At 41.8% G+C, this 25,770-nt stretch overlaps 1 protein-coding gene across 1 annotated transcript; it reads right to left on the bottom strand.

The window, feature by feature from the left end:
* On the bottom strand, positions 1 to 19,873 carry cd63 (CD63 molecule). The gene is given in 8 exon segments (NM_001016413.2): positions 1 to 1,138; positions 2,559 to 2,642; positions 2,790 to 2,930; positions 3,014 to 3,109; positions 3,511 to 3,585; positions 4,360 to 4,548; positions 19,211 to 19,289; positions 19,778 to 19,873. Coding segments are annotated over 7 exon segments (717 nt in total). The 5' UTR covers positions 19,277 to 19,289; positions 19,778 to 19,873; the 3' UTR covers positions 1 to 1,072.
* Between the last annotated feature and the right edge of the window lie 5,897 nt (positions 19,874 to 25,770).

Here is a 25,770-nt window from a genome sequence, read left to right on the forward strand (position 1 = left end):
TTTTTTTTTTTTTGCTCTACAAAAATGTCAACTTTTCCAAATTCCTGACTGGAAAACAAGTCAAATATGAGGACAAAATACACCACAGAGAAAATGGTTGCCCAGAGAAGCATCAAACCCCTGGCATCACACGTATGGCACAATTTACATAAAATCATACATGGACCATTAACACACTACATATTTTGTTTAAGCAATAAAACATCAATACAAAAAGCCAGCATTGCAGTAAGGCACAAAAGGATCATCATCATCCCATCTTAAACTCCCATCCCAAATTTGTCTTGTACACAGATCAAGTTAAGTCTCAGAGAAGAAAAAGGCTGATTGGGTTAAAGGAGGCTTCAAAGCAAGTAGGCACACAATAGTGCTAATCATATCTGCAATCAATGCACAGGGCTTCTGACATAGCATTGACTAAAATAAATATAGATTTCCTACAAGGTCAGTGTGTGAACCCCAAGCATTCCAGAAATCCACCCATTTACACAACACATGCAAAATTTGCCCTTAGCAACCACAGCAACCAATGATATTTTTTCAAGCACTGTTCTACTGAATTAGTGGAAGCTTATGATTGGTTACTATGTGACCAAGGTAAACTGGCAAGTGTTCAGTATGACCTAGTTATAGTCTAATAAGGTAGGAGAATAAATCCTTGTGGTGTAGATTATATTATTTTGAATTCCTTTTAATTATTGTGTTTCCTATCACGGCAAATCACAGGTCTGTTAAATTTTCAATGAAGTTAAAGGGGTATAAAATGCTAATATAGGCATTAAATGTGTGAATGCAAGTGCAGAGTCAGAAAAACCATAATGCAGTCCAAAGATAAGAAATACTACAGCTTCTGCTCAACACATTTAACGAGATATTTATAAAAAATAAAAACAATGAACTGGTGATATCAAAGTATTTATATTAAGTACAAAGAGCATGTCATTATTCCCCACGTTAAGGTGGGAAGTGGTATGTGCCATTTATTGCCAAATTGCTGTGAGATGGTGCATACCACTTCCCAACTTGCTAATGCAAGACAAGTGACATCACGGCATTATCCACTGTGGAGCGATCACATGACTTCGTATCCACTTCGGATTCCCTTCATTAAACAGCAGGCAAAGACGATCCCCAAGATCTATTCAATGAAACCAGAAAAAACAGCATATTTAAAATGGCAAAATGTATAAAAAAAAAAAAAAAAAGTCTGTATCAGTTCATAAACTAATTCTTGGAAACATCCTCATATCACAAAAGACCTATAATTGGCGGTTAACTTCTGTAGAAAACCATGGTATTCTATGGAGCTTCTCTTGTCTGCCGTGCACTCAGCTCTCTAGTGTTACTGGTCCTGTAACAACTGTTTAAGTTATGAAAGTTAAAAAGACCGCAGGCTAAGGCAATGCAACACAAGAGTTACTGTAACGGTTACATTTGAAATGTGACTTTCTGGACCTTAAAAGGTTATCTCCTTATGTTCCCCTTTGAGTATGTCTCACACAGCAAGAAGCCACAGGGGTCTGTGTTTGCACAACAGAGAAGCATGGACCTGTATGCTCCATATATTAGCATGACCCCTACTCAAGCTTGCCCATAGCCTGAAGTGGTAAATTTAGAATCCCTTAATAATAAAAGGAACATCTATGGCAACAACAATGATTTCCATATAAGTTTGCTGTAACCTAAACATCTGATGTATAAAAAAAACCACATCCTCATAAGCAGAGGGCACAGAGGTCACCATATTTACTCTTCTATGAGCAACATTAGCCAGAGTGATCTGATCTTATATTCTGTTCTGTATGGCTCCATGTTTCTCAGAAACTATTTCAAAAGCACCTGCTACACAAGACGTTAAAAGGGCCATTATCCTTTAGATTTCCTTTGGAAATATAAAGAGGTAATCATTTTCCTTGCATGTAGGCGAGTTACTGGCTCAGCTTGCAGGTTTAGCCTGGCCTAAGCTGCCCTTTGTAGTTGGCGTGGCAGAAATGGTTCCTATCCCCTCCCACCAAAATATAACCCCCTTAAAAGAATCTATGATGACTTGGCTGTTGTAATTTGTGGCAAGATCAGCAAATGGGACTTCATAAATAAATCTCTCTTTAGCAGGGGTAGCAGCTCCATAGAATTATTATTCAAATGATGGCAACAATGTTATATGCCTATACCAATTGCAATTCAGAGGTACACTGTAATGCAGGTTTCAATAAAAGTTAGTGATGTCTTTTGAGGAACTTTCTAAAACTTGCCTATGATGAAAATAAAGTACCCCATGCCTAAAGACATCAGCAGTCACTTTGGAGCACCCAGGCTAACATGCTTATTTCTCATATGGTAATAGAACTCCTTGTCTAAACTAAAGATTAGGGAGCAGATTATTCTCAATATAACAGTAATATTCTGCTGACGCACTTAATTGTAACCACACAAGTTATTTATCAAATGGGTGAGTCCTGGGAGTTTGATAAGAGAACATGTGAGGGGGTGAGAGGATATAGGCTAAAAAAATATCCTGTATTAAATAAGCCTTTGCAATCCAACGTAGACAGCCTTACCTCAAACAAAGCAATTCCCAGGGCCACTCCAGCAACAATTCCTACATTTTTCTTCACCCACTGGTCTATTCCGGTTGCGCAGCCCTATTGGATAGAGAAAAGTGTCACCAACATAACACCAGCCTTGCTCTGGCTTACATACTGGCTATAGAAAGGACACAGCCATTATGAACTTGAGCATGGAAAAAGTTATCTCCATGCTCATTGCTTTTACAGTAATCTGCTACTTACCTCACTATTTATATTGGCAATTGGACCTTTTCCACAGCCTGCAGTGATGTTCTTACAGCAGGAATCAGGCACAGTGTTTGTACCAGTGAAGGGAGCATATTGTCTCCAATCAGTTGAGTTGATGGCACCACAGCACTGAAACTGCAATAGCAAACAGACATGTTATGTATCGACATGAAAAGACTGTGCCGATCCCCAACTCTTTATACAAGCAGAATACTTACTTCTTTCTGCAAGAGGTCAATGCTATCCGCTATATCCTTGGTGTCATTATAATGGACCATACCATTTTTAAAGGAGTCCTCAAATGCAGTGCGCAGCTGAAGTACAAACAAGAACAGAGAAAGTTATGGCAGAAAAAACTATTGGTTCACACATCTTTAATGCCCACTTTGAGAAGACTGTACAGAGAAAGGTAGGTCTTGAGGAGTACTAGATTCCCTGTTTAATGTGTTTTGCACTGGCACACAAGTGCACGCCATAAAGGCATAGAGTGAACATGGCTTGCACTGTAAGTCTAATACAGTAATAAATAGGTCTGGAATGTTCTATTAGCCCACTGGCAAGTAAAACATACAGCTGATCAATAAAAATTCTTAAACTTCTTTCACACGCCAAGAAAGTTAGCATAAACAGACATATAGGGCCCAAAGCAAAATTAAGCCAGTTATAGAGTGGATTCATTCAGCGGCAGGAGAAGGAAGAAAGGAACCAGAATTACCTTGTCCTTGTAAACATAGGCAGCAATAGCAGCAGCAATCTCAACCAGGAAGATCAGCACCAGCACAACGGCAAACTGCAATGATAAGAAAAAGCAATAAGTAATTTTTTCCCCCCACATACACTGAAGCAGAATTTCTATTCCTTCCTGCATGTATATTTTGGAGTCATCAATTATCTTCACTTCCTATCTAGATATGTATCAAGCATGGACTTGTTTTGTCAAAAGCAGGTATTTTACACTTTTATGTGTATGCTTCAGAAGTACTAGCACAGTTCTAGAAGCTGCAGTGTCAGTCATTTAAGCTGAAATTGGGCTATAGGGCACAAATATACATAGCAGATAACCTGTGTAGAATATAATGGATTTGGGGTTAGTGGCATCCAGGAGGTGTGCCTACTACTAGAAGAGAAACACAGGGCTTAAAACACCACTGCCGGCCTATTTCTGCTGGTAAATACTACTCATTGAGAAGTGGAGTTTAACCATCTGTACTCAAGAATGCCTTAGAGGTCCATCTGTCACAGCTCCTTGTTCTTTGTATGTGGCCCTTTCCATTCAGTAACATAAGCAGTGGCCTCAAGTGACAATTATGCCTCTTTACAGAACCATAGGCTACTGCCACGTGGGTGATTCTTGGCACAGAAGCCAAGAAGCTGTCTCAATGCCCCTAAACGCTTCTCTATGTGCCTGTTCTAGGAGCCATTGCATCAGCCCTGTTGCAGACAAACACCCATGTGTAGCAGTAGCCACAGAGTGAAAACCCCTCATATAAAATAGGGCATTTGTTGCCAGGAAATTGTAATAAAGCACCTATAAATTGAGAAAAAAGTTAAAACCATTTCTTACCGTTGTCACCATGCAGTAGTTCTCTTTTAGTGCTCCACAGCAGCCAAAGAAGGCAATTAAAAAGATGACAACACCCACTACGATGATGACTATGGGAGCTCCAGAGGAGGTGGCATTCTTCATGATAAGAGTGTGGTTAAGCTGGATTTGCACGTATATCCCGATCGCAATGAGAGCAATGCCACACACCTAAAAAACAAACCAATCGGAAGATGAGTATCTGCACAACACGTAAATGTACAGGCCGTGCTAATGTGGCCCTCTTGGATGCGTATAACTGCAACTGAGCAGAACAATTTAATAACGGCCATTTGTAATAACGGCACAAAAGGGCAGAGGTTGTTGTGCCGTTTCGTTCCTACTGGGCTCATTATGCAGGGAAAACAAAGCAGCTTTTGTAGCACTTTCCTCTCAAACTGACAGAGCAAGAAAAACAAGTAATGCCAGTGCTGCCAAACCCTTCATGCAAACTCTTCAATTAGCCATTTTGTATTTAACCGTATAAATAGTATTCTAAAGGTTTGAATGAGAGGAGCATGGGATGCTGGATCGCCTTTTAGTGCTGCTTTCACTATAGAAAACTGAACACACACAATACAATAGGTGCAGCAATGTCTCTGACATCATTTATTTAAGTCATAAAGACTTACCTTTAATCAGAGTGTAGGTGTGGGGATGTGGGTGTGAGGGTGTTGCCATACTGAAAAATTACTCCACCCCCTAGGGAGCCAGACTCCCTAATGCTGACTAACTGAGCATTCACTACTAGGTAAAGAAAGTGGTCAGAACCCCCCTAGACGGGGAAGTGACCATACCAGTGAATCTCTTGTGCAAGAACAGAAAGTGACTGAAAACAATGTATGTTCTCTAGCAAACTGACCTAATGCAACTTGCACCATTGCTGTGGGGAGTTTCTTGCGCAACATTTGCTTCCTCATTTTTAGAGGAGAATCACATGAAAGAGAAACAGTGAGCTGGTGTCATGATGTTATTCTCACTGAGACCATAAAGGCCCAGGCTCACAGGGAGATTAGTAGCCTGCAACAAATCTGCACTACCTCGGGCAACTAATCCCCCTGAAATGCTTTCCCACCGCTGATCATGTAAATCTCCAGTGGGAAAACATACGCATTACCTGAAGTTTCCTTGTGGGGACTTTGTTAGTCACTGGTGGTAAGTCACCGATGTTTTCCAATAACCAGTAGAAAAGGATTTGGGAGAGACTAGTCGCCCACGGTAGTGCAGATTTATTGCCATGGCCAAGCCTTGAGAGGGGTAATAATAGGTGCTTTGGTGGCACTCATGGATTACTGATGAGTGTCTGGGCTGCATTTCTGGTAAGATAAACTGCCTCAGGGCAGGAAAGTCATCTTCCTTTTTAAAAGATCTCCAGACTTCTGAAATAATGCTGCAAGCCAGCTGATTAAAGCTGAGAATTGACTCAAAAGACCCAAAGAACAGAAATAAAGAAATAATCACCGCTTTCAACTACAATTACACATAACTTTAAAAGGAGGACTACACCCCCCACAGCTATAAAAGCCCCCTTAACTGACCTGCCTTGACCACCCCCCTCACCTCTCCCTTATCGCATACTCTAAAGCTGGCCATACACGTGGCGATCTCACGATGTTTCGTACGACCGTCGGTCGCACGAAACATCGTCAGATCCGCCACACACCATTCAGGGCTGAATCGGCAGGTAAGGAGGTAGAAACAATAGGATTTCTACCTCCTTCTGCCGATTCAGCTCTGAAGGGAGAATTTTGGTCAGGCGCCTTCTATGGCGCCCGATCAAAATTTTCTAACTTGCCCGATCGGCGAGCCGACCGATTTCAGCAGCTTCCTGCGATATCGGTCGGCTCGCTGACATGCCATACACGCACCGATTATCGTACGAAACGAGGTTTCGTACGATAATATCGGTGCGTGTATGGCCACCTTAACTTAGGAAATCAGCTTCAAGTGCACATGCTCAAGCAGGGTCCATGTCGGCGGTGACACACAAAGCTTCTACAATTCAACAGAAGATGTCTCCCAGGTACGCAGCTGCACTGCTCTGGATTTTTAGGTTGGGGTTTGCGACAGGGGTGGCTGTTTAAGATACAGAGTATGTGATGGGGGGGGGGGGGGGTGAGGGGGTTAAGGCAGGCCCAGTTAAGGAGGCTTTTATTGCTGGGGGTGTAGTTCTCCTTTAAAATTATTGAACATTTTTAATGTTTTTCATTAAGCAAAAAAGATATATCAGGGTGGAGAACCCCCTTAACAGGATTCCTAGAATGACTCTGCATTCCGGATGTAAGATCCTTATCATCTCCCACAAGGCTCCTCCCTGGTTACACCTTTACTATCAGTAGTGAATAAGTCATTCTGGACAAGGAAGTGCAGGGTGATGTCATGGAAGACATGGCAAGCCAAGAGGGGACGTAAATAGCACTCTCTTCTTAACTTAATACATAGACAGACAATACCATAAGCCTGCTCTCACTAAGGGAACCCCTTGCATGAATAGGGTTCCCACCCATCTGGTAATTAACCAGTCTAGTCAGCAAATTATTGGCTATGGCAGGGCCGGTATTACAAATTTACTGGAAATATAATGGCTGGTAAATCTGTAATTTCCCCTCTTTCCTAAGGTCCACCTGCTGCTCAGGGAGCAGAATAGAGGATAAGGAAGGGCCAATAACTCCAAAACAAAAAACTGCACAAAAACCAAAGGATTGCGACTTCCTGACAATACTTCATTTGAAGTTGTTGGACACAAAGCAAATAGAGGTATATAAAGTATCCTCACTTTTCAGTGTGTTACAGGAGAGAGCAGCGCGTGCAGTTTAAAGTAGGAGGGTGCGGTTGAGTCAATAGTTGCAGAAAGTAAAGCTTCTTGTATTTAGCAAAGAGAAGATAAGGAGCCACTTAAATATTAAGAGAAATGACACAGGGTTTGCTTAGTCCTCTTTCCATTTTAAAATTTACCCTTCATTTGGCCACTGAGAATCACAGGAATGCAATAATGATTCTTGCCTGAAAATGCACAAGCACCTACCAGGCGATACATTTAGGGGGTCAGTAGTGGGTGATTTTGCGCATTCCCCTGCCGAAATCAGGAAGCCCCAGAATAAAAACCCATGTTAAACAAAAACCATGAAGCCTTTCCTGTAAATATTAAACTCAACCAATAAGAAGTGGGTAGGTTGTATGCAGATATATATACTCACACTTTACTGCCTATGGAAGGCTTCAAACATACGTCTCTTTGAAACATATGATGTTCAACTCAAGTGAATCTACCTTTAGAGGGCTCCTGTTTTTGTGATACATGTAGTAGCTGGAGACATGAAGCGCACTGCAGAGTGTGACTACCTGATTTTCCCAAGCATTACTGGGCAGGAATCACAGATTTTGGTGCTGATTTACAGACAGACACTGTTGCCAACAGCAAATATTTAGAAATTATTTTTAAACAATCTTCTATATGTAAGAAAAACACCAAGTTCAATTCTATCGCCTTCTTTAACTCCACTTACATTAATTTAGTGTTTTAATGCATATATATGTCAATGGGCAAAATATTATTGTAACATTAGAGATCCTTATGAAACATTTTTAAGACCCGATCAATGACAATAACCTGGGGACTGCGCATAAAATATTAGCACTGGCTTATACATAAAGAAGTATATTCTCCAGAGTGTACCTAGAGCTTTATCTACAAACATTTCTTGCTAGAGGGTGAGCAATGGCCTTTGTTCCACCAGCAACCCGCCAAGGGCACACAGACATGCCTCCTACCCAAAGAATAAAAGCAACAGGAGCGTTCTTTAGACAGCCTCGTATATTACAGTAACAGCAGGAAATGAAAGGTTACAGTGAATCCTCGCTAGTGCAACAGTTACACATCCTCCCAAACACTTATTGCATCAATTTAAAACATAACAGCCTAGAAATCTTTTGCTTTGTTATTTGCCTGCTGTGTGCACAGGGGCTTCCCAACATTCATCTTCCATGATGAGACTCCTTCGCTAGTAATTACAATAGGCTCCTGCTGACATTGTTTATATGATCCCAGCAAAATAACATTTGGTAGCGCAGAGGTCTTAAATGACTCAATCATTTTGGTTTGGGACAAATATACCCAGTTAAAATTGTAATGCAACAACACTACCAATCTGCAAATAGGGTTTAACTATATTTGTTCCCTAAGGCAGACAGTGAAGACAGAATGGAGGCAGAATGCACAAAACATATCCCCTTCCAGGATATTTGTGAGCTCAGTTAGTTTTGCATTGCTTGCTATAGCAGAGACCTACAAAATCCGGCAGCATCTAGCTATAATCTGGGTTTTTGTGCACACAGCCAGCAAGAGGTAATGTTGAAGTGGAGTTCTCCCTTTATGGGTCAATGCACACCTAACACTAGAAATCAAGAGATCAGAACTGTGTACACTATATCGACTCCATTAGCTATATTTAATTTACTTTCACTTTCCCTCCCTAGAAATATTCCATTACACACATGCACAGCTGATTCATCTACATATTTTATTTATATTATATTATTAATGTCTGTGAGCTGCCATACCCCCTTGGCTATGTAACACAGACACAATAGCAGTGCTCCACTGCTTTTATGCAGTCACACCTAAACAAAGGTTTTAAAGGGGAAATTCAAGTTGAAGATTAACAGAATTAACAGAATTAATCCAAATGATGTAGACAGCGATATTCAAAAACAATTTTCAAATTGTCTTGTGTGTGTGTTTGAATTATTTAAGTATATTGATGTGCACTGGTCAGGTTTGGAATTTTGTGGCAACTACAGAAGACAAGGGAAAGTTGTTACATATAATTTTCATAACCAACAAAGAGAGTTCTCTCAATTTAAGGCTTGGAATTTTAACAGCTATGTCATTGCTAGAGTCTAACTACCCTAAGCAACCAGGAAGTAGCTGAAAAATCAGAACGGAAAAGAGCCAACACTAATTCTATGACCACAACAGCCAGACAGAATTTTCAGTAGCAAACTAAAAAAGGCAGCATATCTCTATGTATATACACTCATCTCTCTCTATGAGTATAAGTTACTACACACACATTATATATATGGTATGTATATATGTATATGTATATATGGTTGTTTCCAGAAAACAATAGAATCTCAGTTTCAATTCGATAAGTTATCTTTGTACTGTTGGGATTAAATATAGAAAATTATAAATTATATAATGATTTGCTAATCATCCCATTACATTGTCCCAACCAGCAAGCATGTAGTTCTGCAAGCTGTTACACCGTAACCCATGGTCTCCTATCATACAGACTTCGCCCAAAGCTAATGAAACCTGCTGCACTGTACTGTGGGAACTGTGTGCTAGGGCGGCTCCTCTGTGTCTGACACGTCTGACTGGCTGCCAGCCATGCCCTTAACTGGCAGCACTCATTCCCATCCTTCCGCCAGCTGCACCCAAGCCATGTGCACAAGCAGTCTTCCCAGGTTTTATCATTTTTTCTGCTGCAGGCCTTGATAGCACAGGATGGGAAGCTGAAAGCTCTCAAACTGATTAGAGAGTCAGTACTGGGCGAGACCATGCTTTTGTGCCCTCCTCCATTATGCAAGGAAGGACTGCTCTTCTGTTACCCCCCATATCTAAGAAGGGACCATTGCATAAAAAAAGAAACACCCTCAGTAATCCATCTCACTTTACTGGTTCAGTTCAAGGTATGGGCAGCATATACTAAATGCTATTATGACTACTGCAGCTCTTTTACCATAAAAATCATCTGAGAAAACTAAATTACGCAGCAAAAGTTGGCAAACCAGTTTACAGCTAGGAATGTCACATTTCAGCTCTTAGGGGCATGTGACAATAATATGAGAAAAGGTTATGGTTTAGTCAAAGTTTCCGAAATTTGTTTTGAAAGAAATACATTACAACTGGGAGAAGGTTCCAGTGACTATCAGTGGACACTCATTACTGACAGTTAGCCCTAAAACATCACTGATCTGTACACCCTAACGGTCTTTCAAAATAATAGAATGACACAAACCTCTATCTACAGATGGGGTGCTCAAAGGCATTCATAAGGGGTTACTTGCTCAGAAACTACAGAATCTTTAATTGGATTATATTGTAAGACAAGCCTTATATTGTTTTCATGACAGTCCCCCTTTAAAAATCGGATATGACTGCATCATAAGACATCTGCACCTTATCTTTTAATGTGACAGCAGTCTGATAGGGGTTCTGCCTAGTGTTTGGCTGCATACAGCACCTAACTCTGAGACGGTCACACCTGTCCTCAGTTAACCCTGCCCGCAAGCACATATGTACAGAAATCATGGACTGCAGCAACATATGGACGCCAATGCTCTAAACCTCATGATTTATGTACAGTGGCTATTCCCAGCTGCAGCTTTATTGCAGTCATAAGTCTACTCAGCTATTGGCAGAGCAGGGCTCATTAGCAGCCATGGAGCTTTTTAGGGGGATACACTAAAGTGCACATTACTGGGATAATGTGATCTTGTTTTTAAAAACATAAACCTCTTATCTGCTCTGCAATAGTACAAGATAATCTTGTCTTTACCCTTGTATCCTAAATCAGTGTTTATCATTGAACAAGCCACTGTTTAACACAATGGAATCCAATGCAGTCTGGCTCAAAACCACCTTTCTATCTGGCAATACATCATGCATGACACTTACCCTTTCACTCAGTGAATGGGCCTGCTCCCATGTAATGGGCCTCCAAAGGTAGAGCTAAACAGTGGGGCTATGGTTGGCCAATTCACTACCACTCCCCAGCTGCCTAATGTTCTAGACCAGTGCTGTCCAACTTCTGTGGTACCGAGGTCTGGAATTTTTCCGGCATCCATGGTGGAGGGCCGATAATGGAAGCTAGTTTTGACCACTCCCCTTTTTAAAACCACACCCACTTGAAACCACACCCATGTTATCGCATGACCATACCCATATTAATGGTGGTAATACAGCAAAAACCTGCCATACTCTGCCTTCCCTACCCTGCCTGTGTGTGCCATACTCTCCCTTCACCACCCTGCCTGTGTGTGCCATTCTCTGCCTTCCCTACCCTGCCTGTGTGTGCCATTCTCTCCCTTCACTACCCTGCCTGTGTGTGCCATTCTCTGCCTTCCTTACCCTGCCTGTGTGTGCGCCATACTCTGCCTGTCCTATGCTGCCTGTGTGTATGGCACATACTGGCAGCATAGGGCAGGCAGAGTATGGCACACACTGACGCAATGCTGGCACCACTCCTACAGTCTGCGCAATAACTATATATTAAAAAACTTTTTTAATTGCAGTACCACCACAGTATATGTTCTTTTTATAGTGTGCAGGGTTTATTTGTGGGTTTCTACTGCTCCTACAGTCTGTCTGAGGTGTGAACAGGTGAACAATGTGGGTGATTAAAGCCTGAGCCTGAGGTGTGAACACTGCAGGGGGTGAACAATGCAGAGATTAAAAGGTGTGAACAACACAGGGGATTACATTTTTAAACAATACAGGGGGTTTACAGCCTGAATCTGAGGTGTTAACCATGCAAGGGGCCAGTACTGATACCATTTAAAGCTTACACAAAGGTAAGCCATCAAAGCAGCTAGACAGGTGGGGGGCCACACAGAGGGGGGTCGCCAGTTGGACAACACTGTTCTAGACAGAAGAAGATAAAGATAATCTGGGCTAGGCCTCCAGCGCACATACTCCTGCTTAAGGTAGAAAGGCCCAGAGTCTCAGGTACCACAAGTGTAGCACCCAACTTGGCTTGCCCTGCCATAAGAAGTCCAGTATGGAAGGATTAGAGCGCTGTTCACGGGAGCCTTCCTGCTGTAGTAAGGGAAGCAGGCCTGTGCAGCAGTCCTATTGGTCTATAACTGGCTTTACTTCTACAAAAAGGGCATATATAACTTTTAAACAAATGAAAGATTTGGAACTCTTTCAACAGATTACAAAAAATGAGCTCTAACAACGAAATAGTTGCAAAACTCACCAAAGAGAGGCAATTTCAGTAGTGCCAAAGCTATCAGTGCTCTTAGCAGTCTCTGAATAAACACACAAAGTACCCAGAGTACTGTGTTTTCTCAGTCTGTGTGTAAGGATGCATAGGGCTGAGCTCTGCGTGTAGATGTTGCACCTTCCAGTTCAGCACATAGAAAAGCAGCCGTATCATAAACAGCCACCCATGGGTTTCTAGTCTTTAAATTCCGGCGTTTCTGGCTCCCAGGGTGCCATGTATACATGAACTAGGATGGTGGCTCCAGTATCAAAACAGAAAAGATCCTAGTCATAAAAACATTATGGCAGAAGTTACAATTTCAGACACACGTACCTCTTTTTGATACCTAAGAAGTTGCCAGCAAGGAATGCGACATACTTGAAAGGAACTAAAACGATATGTGGAACCACAGGAGTGAATGGGAACAAATGATATTTCATGTGATGTACTGTAGAAATGAGCGCTGTAAAACTCCTATCAGCATTCTGGGAGTGCCGGGAGTTCCAGCTCAGTGTTTGGCAGGTGCAAATGGAACCCCCTTCTTTACACAATTTGACAACACTGCTGTGTTCCTGCATATTGTGGCAGACATGATGTTATGGCCACGTTTGCAGTGAAACGGATGAAGCCTTCCAGATGAGCAAGGCATTGGCAGCACTCCATCTGTACTGTTTTGGGAGCCGAACAAATCTGACAGTTTATTTGAGGGAGTAGGCATTTTTACAGCTTTACTTCTATGCTAAGTTTAAAGTAATAAGAATAAAATGAGATGGATCCTCTTATGCCACAGCTGAGTAAGACCAAGGGGCAGGACATCCTCAAATTAGCAGGCAGCTTACATACTTTAGGATAATAAGCAGGTAACTAAGAAATGGTCCTATTAAATGTGACGTTTAAAGGAAATCCCCCTTATTGTGTAGGCGATGATGAATATTATATATAAAGTCTGGTTTCAATCCAGGCCAAAAAAGATTAAAAAATGGCAACTTTATTGCCATAACGAGTTTCCGGATAATGGATCCTATGCCTGTAACATTTAGGTGCTAGGGGTTGGAAAACCATAATTGGTGCTGGCAGTGGGATTGCAGAGGGATACATACTTAAATCTATCCCACACTTCCAAAATGGTTTATTACAAAAGCCAGTTTGAAGCAGACTGGGCATTAGCTACAAGTAGCTGGAGGGGAGGTGTAGTTTATATATGAGTATGGATAAAGGTACCCACAAAGCAGCAAATGTTGACTGACACTTTCTCATTCAATCAGCTGGGCTGCCGAATGCCATTCCCAACAAATATTTGGTCAGGCTTCTTTAGATATCAACAGAAATCCTTTTTACTCTATTAATAACCAAAGGCAGCGCTTACCCTTAGTATTTATTTCTCTGGAGAGGGGAGTCAGTGTTTCGCCTATGTAAGTGCAGAAATCGGCAGCTGGTAAGAATCTTCAGTGCCGGATTTAAGTGCTCGCTGACCAGCAGCCAATAAGATCAATGCTGTACAAGTGAATGAGTGTGGTCCAGACAAGCGCAGTAGCAAATAAGTCTGTGCCATTGTTGCTGAACTTCTGTAATTTGAACCTCCAAACCTTAAGTCTACCAAAATACATTTAAATAGGAGCTAAATTCCAGAATATGAAGTGGTATATATGTATTTAAAGTGGTCCTCAACACTTTTATAATTTACATTCAATTTGTATTTTAAGTGGTTTCTGGTATAGTCAAGGTTTTAGTATGTTTAATGCTGCTAGGCAGGTCTGGCTCAACAGGATTCTTTGAAGTGTCAGCAACCTAAACCTCAAAGACTGGGTTGTTCAGCCATACTCGGACACCTGCATAGAGTGCCACAAAAATAACACGTTCAGAAGCTGATATATCCATTATTTACTGCTCTTCTGCACACAGTTTAGTCATAATTTGCTTATTTCTTAACAGATGAATAAAGCAAGATTCCTTTTATTTCTTGCAACTAAATAAGATAAAAATGTAATGCAAAAATATATTAAGTCACCAACAAAATGGATATAAACATTTACAAGCAGACAGACATCAGCTTGACATATAGTTAATACTTTACAGTGGAACAAACTAACAGGCTACCATGTGCATGGGAGAGTTTTAATATATGTTGGAAAAAAAAAATTAGCGATAAAATTAGCATACTGCACCCAGGAACAAAACAATACAATCCCAACCAATTCAAATATTTTAAACACATATGGCCAAAGGTCTAGGAGTCCAATATAGCTTTTCACACCTGAAAATCCTGTATTTCTAGGCAGATATCCCTTTAAGCAAAGAAACGAAGAAGGCTCATTTTAGTATACAGCTGGGTTATAGCTAGCATGTAAATATTGGTTTAAGCAGCCACCCTGATTAAAGTACCAGGCAGACATTGTAAACTGAATAGCAGCCAATCAGAGAAAGGCGTATAACCACACAGAATTCTGTGACGGTAGAATGCAGCCATTTCACAACGAACAAAAAGATTTTCTTGTGGCTATAAAAAGCCGTAGGGGAAAATGCATATTATGCACCAAAGTTTAAAGAAATCAGTATGTGTGTAGGGCAGGCACAAATATTGCTCCATTCTGCTAATTTCTAACTTGATAAAGGGGATATCACCAATGAGATAGTTGTTTTTTTTATTTATTTATTTTTTTTTTTAAAGAAACAGGGGCAGTTTTTTACATGGTTAGTTGGTAAAAGAGTTAAACTTGATTTGGATGGTAAGAACTTCACAAGCCCTTTTGTTGGTAACAGAAAAGCAAAACGTCTGGTTATCCCTAGGAAGGTCAGGCTTGCATCTCAGTCTTGAGTTCCGGAGGCATACGGCCACATTCACTACTGGTGTATGTCACACTAGATAATAAAACATGTGCAAACCAACTTGCATTAAAATGCCACACAAAAAGCGCTTTTGCTATACAGTGCCTAGAAACAATACCACCTTTGCACCCACTACTTCCATAGGCACAGCACTACAAGATGAGCTTAGAACCTTGCCTGGTGCCTGCCACTGACCAGGCATACAGTATAATGTCCCCTTTGTGCAGTGAACCCGTGCTTTTTAGGGCCTATGAAATCACAGCTTGAGTCACATATAAAGCATTAACCCTTTGCACAGCAAAGAACTTTTATCACATCACACACTGACAGCAAACATAATATACAGCATTGGCATTATGGTACGTTGATGTCATTGTCTGTGATCTACAGCTATTAAAGGGTTAAATAAATGCTTGCATCTTGCACCAAACACAAAATGTGAGCTCAACCATACTGGAATTCTATGGAAAATGCTTTATTGGATGGAGAAAATGAGGTATTAAATCCCAAATACTGTTTCCCATAACAAAATGATAAGAAATTGGACTGGGCATATCAGAATACTTGTGGTCATCTGATGGCTGTGCTGCACAAACCCCAAACAAACTATTTAGCTCATATGTATTAGGGCACAATAAAAAGTTAATATACAGCAAAAGAAAGTGTTATTGCAGATTGTTCTTCATACTAGCTGGAATGGTTAACAGGAAGTTACACCAAAAAGCACAGCAACTAATTTACCATAAAATGCAATGGCACATCAAAAAGGGAACTGGATACATTTTAACAATGGGGAATCAAGTTTCACTTTAAACACACAATTTAAAATTGAAGTATGGGGAATGGTAACATTTCAGAGCTACAGGTTATTATCCCACAGGAACACCAAAAAATTATCAGTGTATCAAATTAATTCTTATATTACGTACTATTGCCCTGCACTGGTAAAGTTGTGTGTTTGCTACAGAAACCCTACTATAGTTCATATATACAAATCTGCTGTGTAGCCGTGGGTGCTGCCATTCAAGCTGGAAAAAAGGAGAAAGGGTACAGGTTACATAACAGATAAGCTGTGTAGATTCCCACTGAATTCTACAGAGCTTACCTGTTATCTGCTATGTAACCTGTGCCTTTTCTAATTTTTTCCAGCTTGAATGGCTGCACATCAGATTTGTTTATATAAACTATAGCAGGGTTTCTTTAGCAACTTTTACCAGTTCAGGGCAACAGAAAATTACATTTTCTTTACTTTAAAAGACTTTAATTTTTTTGGTGTTAATGTTCCTTTAAGGAAAAGGCTACATTAAGCAGAGAAAAAAAAAAATGTAACTTAATATACCAGTCCTCAGAAGAAGAAAATACTAGCTAGAATAACAGAGGTAGACGTGCTGATCCACTATGACACAAGCGAGTAGTAAAAGAGCTCAATGGTGATTAACTTTTGCTAATCATCTGTCTTAAGCCAAATATCTTATTGGTTTCTATGGGTTACTGCACCTGGGCAAACCTTGTGCCTTTTATAACATATGGAGTATATAACTGGTCATGGTGCAAACTTGAATGGCTCAATTTCCACTTCGACAGCAAATTTTTGGTGCCTTAATTGGTTTTTAAAGGACAAGAAAAGGTAGAACAACAGGGGATACCAATTTGTTAAGTACCCCACCTAGTGACCATGGGCCAGCCCTCCTATTCTGTAAAAAATGTGCTTGCCATGGGCTACTGAAATGATTGACTTTTACCCTTCATAGAACAGCATATACTTGACTATGCAAGACTGCTAGCCACAGAAGGGACAGGGAATTGCTGGGTTCATAGAGATTGGCCATAACAAATAGAATAAAAGTAAACAATATCGGCCTTTCTGGCCAACGGGGCAAGAGGCAGACATGAGTGAAACTACGCTCTTGTAAGGCAGTTATCTTGAAAGAACAATAACGTAAGTCTTGCACCTATGGGTCTATCCGCCATACAGATTATATCATGTGCCACTGGCAGCACCGAGTGTCTTTTTAAAACCTGCTACAGGGTAATAACCATCAATTCAAAAAGGAGCATTCTGCCTACAATGCAACATGATTTTAAAAACTAGATGTCCTAAACTCATTAGGTTGTTGCTTTCATACAACCTACAAATAGTGTTACCACCTGGATAGTAGAATTATGCTTGATTTAATTGTTCCATGTAAGGAATAAAGATAATTTCCCCCCCTATAAAAGATGGCATCCCTACCTACGGGTCTCTAATTGTAGCTATGTACCAACCCTTTCTGTAAATAAGAATCTACTGTTTCACTGCCCACACAGTACCTAAAATAGGTGTACAAACCTTCATTAAATATTGACAAGATATCACAATGCATACGTGTATATATGAACATTTTAATCATACAAGGGCAAAGCCTTTCTGGGTAACCAACCAGGAAATCCTTCAGTTTGCTTAGTCTGTTTAAACACATATGATCGCATTTCATTTTAATTTTAATCTCAGCTTTCGATAATCTTGCCCCTCTCTCCTAAACGAACCAGTTAACGTAGTAACTGAGGTTGGGAAAACACTCTTCCATACCTCTCCCACTACCAGTACACATTTCAGCCCTGGTGAAAGGAGCACCATCAAACCTTGTGACCAGAAGTACTGTGTGGCCTTATCAGTTCTGTGTTCCACCAGAACTCAGATAGCTTTAGTCCCGCCTCTTAATAAAACAGATATACAAGAACCTTGTATAAGGTCAGTTCAAAAACATTAAAAATATGCAGGCAACTTTTCAAGAATTTCAAGAGTTAAAATGGGTGTGGTCCATAAAGATATGAAAGCCCCAAATAGTACTAAATGAGATATTATCTACTTATGATTCAAGAAAGGGATTGGGTTTCATAGAATCGTACAAGGAAAAGCAAAACCATTACTGTAATTAAAGGTAATATAGTCTTCATAAGTAAGGGGAGTGGCAGACTGGCCAATATACTAGTCCATAATAGTTCAAATCCCCTGTAAGCTTTAGGCCTCAGTCACACCTGTCATTTAAAAAAAAATATAACATTCTGGTTCTTTGAGCAGTCTGGGATCATATAGTCATCATTTACCATTTTTTACAAATAACTGTATTTTAATATCCTACCCAAATATTAAACAGGCCCTGGACTGTTAGGCAGTACTGCAGAGGGGTGTGAAGCCTACAGGGAATGATTTGGAGACCTTACAATTTCAGGGCAGTGCCCAGAGCACTTCCCTTGGCCAGAAGACTCCCAACAATGTATCCCATAAACATGCAAAGTGATACTATTTACTCACTGCAGCTGCAATGTATTTACAAAATCATTATCTGCCTGTAGGTGTGTATGGAGTTACATATTTATTTAGAAAGGCTTTAGAGAAATGTACCAAATTCCTCATAGCTGCTGCACAGCATATGTATTTTAAAAAAATAGTTGTTTTTTTTAGGACTAGCGATGGGATGCCTTCCATATGGTACTGAACTACAACTCCCAGAACCCAGCGACTTTTTGAACATCTGGAAAGCTAATGGTTGTGGTTGATCAGCTGAAGAGCTTGTTGAGCAGGGGGAATAAATCAAGCTGGAGCCGGAGAGTGCAGAATATTCACCCCAGGGCAACAGGCTGCACAGGTCACATGACTGTGTATAACCAGTCCGGGCAGCTGTTGCACACTAACTTGCCTCCCATGATAAGAGCGGGGGAGATTGAGTTAAGAGACAACAATCCTCCCCCCGTACCACTCTTTGATATAAATCAGTGCCAGCCCCCATGCCCGTGAGGCAGAAGCTGGCAAACACTCTGATCTAATATGGGCGAGTTAAGTTCTCTACTAGGAGATATCAGGGCTAGACTAGAGCACTAGATCAGCGGCTCTAAAGCTGTGGCCGAACTATAACATGCCACACTTTCCACCACTAACCCGGGATCATAGCAACAACCTCAGAGCCCCACGGAGCCTCCCACTGACTCAGCCCTTGGCCGCTGTTGGGATTGAGAAGTAGAAGTGGCCTTACCCAGAACACGAAGTTGAAGAAGAACATAAGGAACTTGACACATTTCATTCCCCCTTCCACCGCCATCCTGCCGCTCTGCCTGCAAGGGGAAATAGAGCTGCGATAAAGTAGAGTTTAGTGTGACCCCTCCCTGGGCAGCGCTCACTGCTGGATGTGTCCGACTAACAGCTGCGCCTCTGTGCGCTCCCTGGGATTTATACAGCAGCGCCTCCCCGCTAGCGCTCCCTGGGATTTATACAGCAGCGCCTCCCCGCTAGCGCTCCCTGGGATTTATACAGCAGCGCCTCCCCGCTAGCGCTCCCTGGGATTTATACTGCAGCGCCTCCCCGCTAGCGCTCCCTGGGATTTATACTGCAGCGCCTCCCCGCTAGCGCTCCCTGGGATTTATACAGCAGCGCCTCCCCGCTAGCGCTCCCTGGGATTGTACTCAGCGCCTCCCCGCTAGCGCTCCCTGGGATTTATACAGCAGCGCCTCCCCGCTAGCGCTCCCTGGGATTGTACTCAGCGCCTCCCCGCTAGCGCCCCCAACGCTCTCGTTGCCCCGCACCCTGCCTGCCCGCCCTTTACCTTTCTCGTTCTCCTCCCTGGTAACTTGCGGCGAGTGACTCTGCTGTGCTGCCTCTCTAGTCTGCGAAGTAACTCTCTGCCAGGCACTTACACCTCCCCCTCCCTAGCGCAACACTTCCTCCCCTTGTGATTACACGGAGGGCTGGCGCCATGTGACTCTGACATCACCATGACACAGGCTCCATAATGAGAATGTTTACCGAGGGTGGGCGGGCTGCTCCGGGGAACCCCCGAGTTTGGGTTAGGAAATGGGTGAGTGGGACAGGGGGGAGCTTGCTCATTCTCCTCATGTGCCTCACTTCCCAATAACAGGCTCTTGCACTCCCACTTCCTTTTCATTTACTTTTCGCAGGAACTCAACTTTCTAATAATTAGCCACGATGTGGAAGTTTAATGGGACCCAGGGCTTCAAACCACAACGCTGAAAAAGCAGTTTTTCTCATTTCCAACCTAGATTACCCTGTGGCAACTAAAATAACTACACGATTGGCTTTCCCTATACCTAAGGGACAAGTAAAGATTGCAGTAGAGCAGGGGTCAGTGTGGGACTGGCCCCCCAGGATACAAATAAAACTCCCAGTGGGCCCAGGTTTCAGTGGGCCCTCCTGCTCCTGACCATTTGGCCTACTTCATGGTCATTCCCTATTTCTGAATGGGAACAAAGGAAAAATGGATGGAAGGATAGATGCTAGAATGTAAGTAAAAATAATAGGAGAGGAAAGGAGGAAAAATATTTTGGAGAGTGGGCCCATAGTCTAAGGTATTCTGGTGGCTCCTGGGGTTCCAGCCCAACACTGGCAGGGGTGCCCAGACTTTGTCACCTTGTGATCTACTCTTGCCACCTAGCCTCCGCCATGAGATATACCACAGTTAAAATAGTGAGACGTCTATCATTTGGCGCAATAAGCAAAAAAAAATTCAATCTATGTTTAACAAATACACATAGCAATATATAAATGCAGTGCCAAATTCACATTTAACGCCCACATAATATTATTTAAGCGGCAACTTCAAGTTTAATGTGAAAGGATTGTAGTAGTTTTTACTTCCCTTCTTCATGGCCCACTTTGTAGTCTGCACACAGAAACATATATAAAGTGGGAACAAATATAATCAGCGGCCCAGTGGGGACAATCTTCTATACTGGGATGAAACTACAAAGAGGGATGGCTTAAGCAGCCGCACTCAAAGTCTCCAGTATGCTGGAGGGGAAAAAAGTGGCGGGATGTCATCCCATTGCATTCCACCTTGAGGTCTACCAGAAACTTTAAAGTGATCTACTGGTACTGATACTGCTTATTAATTAGTGTACATGGGTACAGGGCCACTTCAAATGAGACATTTTGTGTAAAAATCCATATAAAAATCAATACTCATAAATATAGAAGAAATGTGTTAAGTTTGGGGCTACTCGTTCCACCCATCTGTTTTGCCTCCTTATGTTGTGCAGAGGAGCCAACTGCACACAGCTCTGTAGGATGGGAACAAATCAGCAGCTAGGTGACCTGATAGGTAACTGGTCTGTCTATACTTGTGTGACTGCAGGACTGTGATTGGGTGTCCCCCTTTTACTGTGCTTCTGGCAGGGTCCATAATAACACACCCACCCCTCATTTGAAACACAGACGGACCATAGCAGATCTATAGGGAACTCCAATAAAAGGGTTATTTATAAAGATAATGATAATTTTTAGCCCAGAGTGAAACCAGCACTATATATTATTCATTATTGCCTACAAAATTAGGGGGGGGTTTCAGTTATGCTATATATGTCCTTTAAGGTACGAGTGGGCCCATGGTAAAAAGAGGCACAAAAGAATGCTAGAGATGAGACAAGTCCATTGGATTGGAATGTGTATACTGTTTTTAGAACAAGAGTAGTGCTGGGACAAGAACCTTGGGAACAGGCCCATATTGTTGGCATATGTAAGGCTGCCTTTAGTCCCTGTTTTCAGTAAGGCTGTCCAGGTTAAAACTTCCTGCCTATTTTTCCAAATTATGAAATCTGAACAGGCCTCTCATAGCTGCTTCATAGCCCCCACACCCTAATCTCACAAGGCTGCCCCACAACATCACATGTCCCATCTATTACATCACTGTCCCCACCCGCCATGATGCCACATCCTCCCCCTGCCGAACACAGGAAGCTGGAAACCCTAGTTGTATGCTGTTGAAAATTTGCATCCTAACTCAAGTCTACTCTACATTGGTTACATCCATATTTGTATTAATGTGAATAATTAGATATCATTTTGTATGCCTCTACCCTAAAATAATACAATGACCCCAGCATATAATTGCACAGTTGCCCCAGAATTAAATGTGCTGTTTGTTTGCATAACAATTTAATGGAGAACTAAACCCACCCAGCTGCAATTTTATCTATTCAGACCTGTGTACAGCTTCCTACTGAAACCCTACCAAAATCACTGTCCTAGAAAGCCCTGGTTCCCTGTACCAGATCTGCAGCAGGATTGGTGGTGCCATGTTTGGCCATAGCAGTTTCTGTTTCTGGCTTCAATTGCTAACCATAACATACACGGTGGAAACTAGGATGAGATCACGATGCTTTTGATCTACATGAGCATTTTCAGAAAAGTATGTTTTCACTATCTACATGAAATTCTTCTGGTTTTCTCCCATGCTTTAAAAACATAAAGGCTAGTGTAGAAGGATTGGTCCATAGTGTGGGCAATGTGGACGAGATAGGAACCTTAGGTTGTAAGCTTTACAAAGGCAGGGACGAATGTGAATGATAAACACTTTCTGTAAATTGCTGTGTAAACCTGGCAGTGTTGTGAAAAAACAAGGATAATAAATAATGATTGTTCTGCTGAACTTTTATCTTGACTTCCGTTTTTTAGTACACTGAAAGAGGTTCTCTTGCACTATCCATTCTGCCTATGCTAAATGATGGTGAAAAATATCCCCATAGCATTAAGCTATCAACTCTATACAACACTGTAGGTATGGTCGCTTTTTGAGGTGTGTGCAGCATTACATTTGTGCAACACAATTGCTTTAATATTCAGCCAAAATGAAGGCTAATGCTAGAAAATATTGACCACTTAGACTGTAAGCTCTACGGGGCAGGGACCTCCTTCCTACTGTGTCTCATACCACATGGCACTTATATATATATATTTATTGTATTTATTTATTATATCACTTGTCCTCCCTGTGTGTGTAATTTTTTATTCTGTAAGATTGTACAGCACTGCGTACCCTTGTGGCGCTTTATAAATAAAGTTATACATACAAACATACATACATACACCTATACTACAGCCTCTCACTGATTCTCAGTGCCATGGTGCACAGGGAGTTTGTTTGTTTTTTTTTAATCATCTCTACTTGTAATGAAGATCCATATACCCTCTGTGCCACAGGTTAGAGACCTGTATCTGGTCAGGTACCTGCAGGTATTTTGAAGTTTTAAGTGCATGATTTGCACATGCTGGTATGGGTGTGGGCCTGTGTGTTTTGGGTCTCAATTTAAGCTAATTATACTACTTGGCTTGCTTTTTCCATCTTTGCTGTCTTCCAATTATGTCATATCTGTCCTGTAATAAAGCCTTTCCAATTTCTCACATCTGGTCAGCGAATAACAATGCGGATAAGCCAGTTGGGGGTCAGGTAACAGGTCCAAGAGAGGAAAATTGTAGGTTGTGGGCTGCATTTGTTGTGGGTCCAGGTTGGGTCTAGTCTGACACATGACTCTTACATAGGTCTTAAGGTGGCCATACACGCACCGATAATATCGTACGAAACCTCGTTTCGTACGATATTCGGTGCGTGTATGGTATGTCGGCGAGTCGACCGATATCGCAGGAAGCTGCTGATATCGGCCGACTCGCCGATCGGGCGCCATAGAAGGCGCCTGATCAAAATCTCCCTTCAGAGCTGAATCGGCAGAAGGAGGTAGAAATCCTATTGTTTCTACCTCCTTAAAGGAGACATCCTATAAAAATTAACAATGTACCAGGGAATTATACTCCCCTAGATATAGAAGGACTGTGCTAAAAAAGTTGTGTATTGGACTGATTTATTGAGAAATTTGCACAAAACCCCACTAGCCCCGCCCATCTGTTCCACTTCCTGTTGGCTGAATTCTCTGGATGAGCTGGGGAGCCGGCGGCCCTCCGTACCCTGCACTGTAGGATAGGAACCAATCAGCAGCTAGGCTGACCTGATAGGGAACTGAAGCCTGTCTTTGCTTGTGTGACTGCAGGGCTGTGATTGGCTCTCCCCCTCCTACTGTGCTTCTGGCAGGGACTGTTAGGACACGCCCACTCTCCATTTGAAACACAGACAGCCAAATGATAGGATCTATAGGGAGCTCCAATAAAGGGGCCATTGTTACAGATAGGATTAATGTTTAGCCCAAAGGGAAACCAGCACCGGATATTATTCATAATTGCCTACAAAATTAGGGTTTTCCCATTTATCCAATATGTCTCCTTTAACTGCCGATTCAGCCCTGAATGGTGTGTGGCACATCTGACGATGTTTCGTGCGACCGATGGTCGCACGAAACATCGTCAGATCGCCACGTGTATGGCCAGCTTTAATGTTAGATTGTCCAAGATCAGTAGTTTAGCCAAGGACTGCAAGCAATTATATAACACATAAAAATACTTTTAAATAAAGTGGCAGTGTTGTAAGTTTCATTGTTCATTTAATAATGTTTGAAGAACGTCTCAGTACTGTTGTAAAGGAAATATTTTTAATACTGATTCTTAACCTTATACAGTTTGAATTACTTCTAACGTTGCTGTCTACTGATGCCTAAAGATATAAACATTAGCTTCTGTGTTCTGTTAAATCATCAAGAAAAAGCTGCATGTTTGTACTAAATTATCTCCAGATCATTTTCGGGCCATCTTTGGGGGCAATTGAATTAAATCATGCTTGTTTTGAATAGTTATTTAATTTCCTTTTTCCAGTAGCTCTAGGCAATAGATCCTTGACTGTTTTCTCAAAGAAATCACAGAGCAAAGAAGTATTTTAACAGAAGGCAGACACTTTGTGGGATAATGATAAAAGAATAAACCATAAAAGAATATCAACAATAATAAAGCACAAATTGAAGCCCTTGTTTAAATTTTACACTATGCAGCTTTGCTTGATGGGATTTCACAATCATCATTTATTTATATAATGCCAGTTATATACCAGTTATCTGGTAGTTTAACAAGGTTAATATTGGGCCCACCTTGTACTGGTTTAAGACCTATACAGACCTATCAGTATACTTACATATCGTAATTATATATATATGCATACCTATATTAACTGTAGATCTTGAGATTACATTAGCCTTCAAAATTATGCTTGTCATCCTAGAATTGGCCAAAGCCACTCTTGAAATCATTCACAGAGTCTGCCATAAAAACATCACCCAACAGGGTTTTCCACAACCTCACTGTTCTCATTGTGAAGAACCATTTTCTAGGAACAACCTCTGTGGTGCTCTATTAAAAACACCGGGCTAATTAAAAAATGTTTTTATCATTTATCACTTTATATCAGGACCCAATGAGGAGTTGTTGGAAGAGTTCGTAGGGAAAGGACCTCTCCTACACCTCCCACTGAGGCGACAGCCGCTGAGGGTGAGACAGGACTTGGCCTAGTGGAGGAGTGGCAGGAGTGCCGAACCGGAGCGTAAGAGCAGAAACAGTAGGCAGAAGGCGTAGTCGGGCAGGCGGATAGTCGGTGCAGGCAGCGTGGGTCAAATCCAAGGTCAGGCCGGGTCAAAATCAAAGTCTTTAGTAACAGAGGAAAATGCTTAGTGTTTTCCAGAGAAAAGATCACTTCGCAGTGATTCCAGTCCTCAGGCGTCCTTAAAAGCGCAATGCGCATGCGCAGAACGTCAAGCACGCACACCCGCGTCAAGACGCGAGCGTGAAGCGGAGGGACACGCGCCGTGCGCGTCTACACTGTCCGGCGGCGCCAGCGAGGAGCCCAGCGGTCGACCCCGGACAGCACCAGGT

Source organism: Xenopus tropicalis, chromosome 2 (genome assembly GCF_000004195.4).
Source record: "Xenopus tropicalis strain Nigerian chromosome 2, UCB_Xtro_10.0, whole genome shotgun sequence".
In the NCBI taxonomy this organism is placed as follows: Eukaryota; Metazoa; Chordata; class Amphibia; order Anura; family Pipidae; genus Xenopus; species Xenopus tropicalis.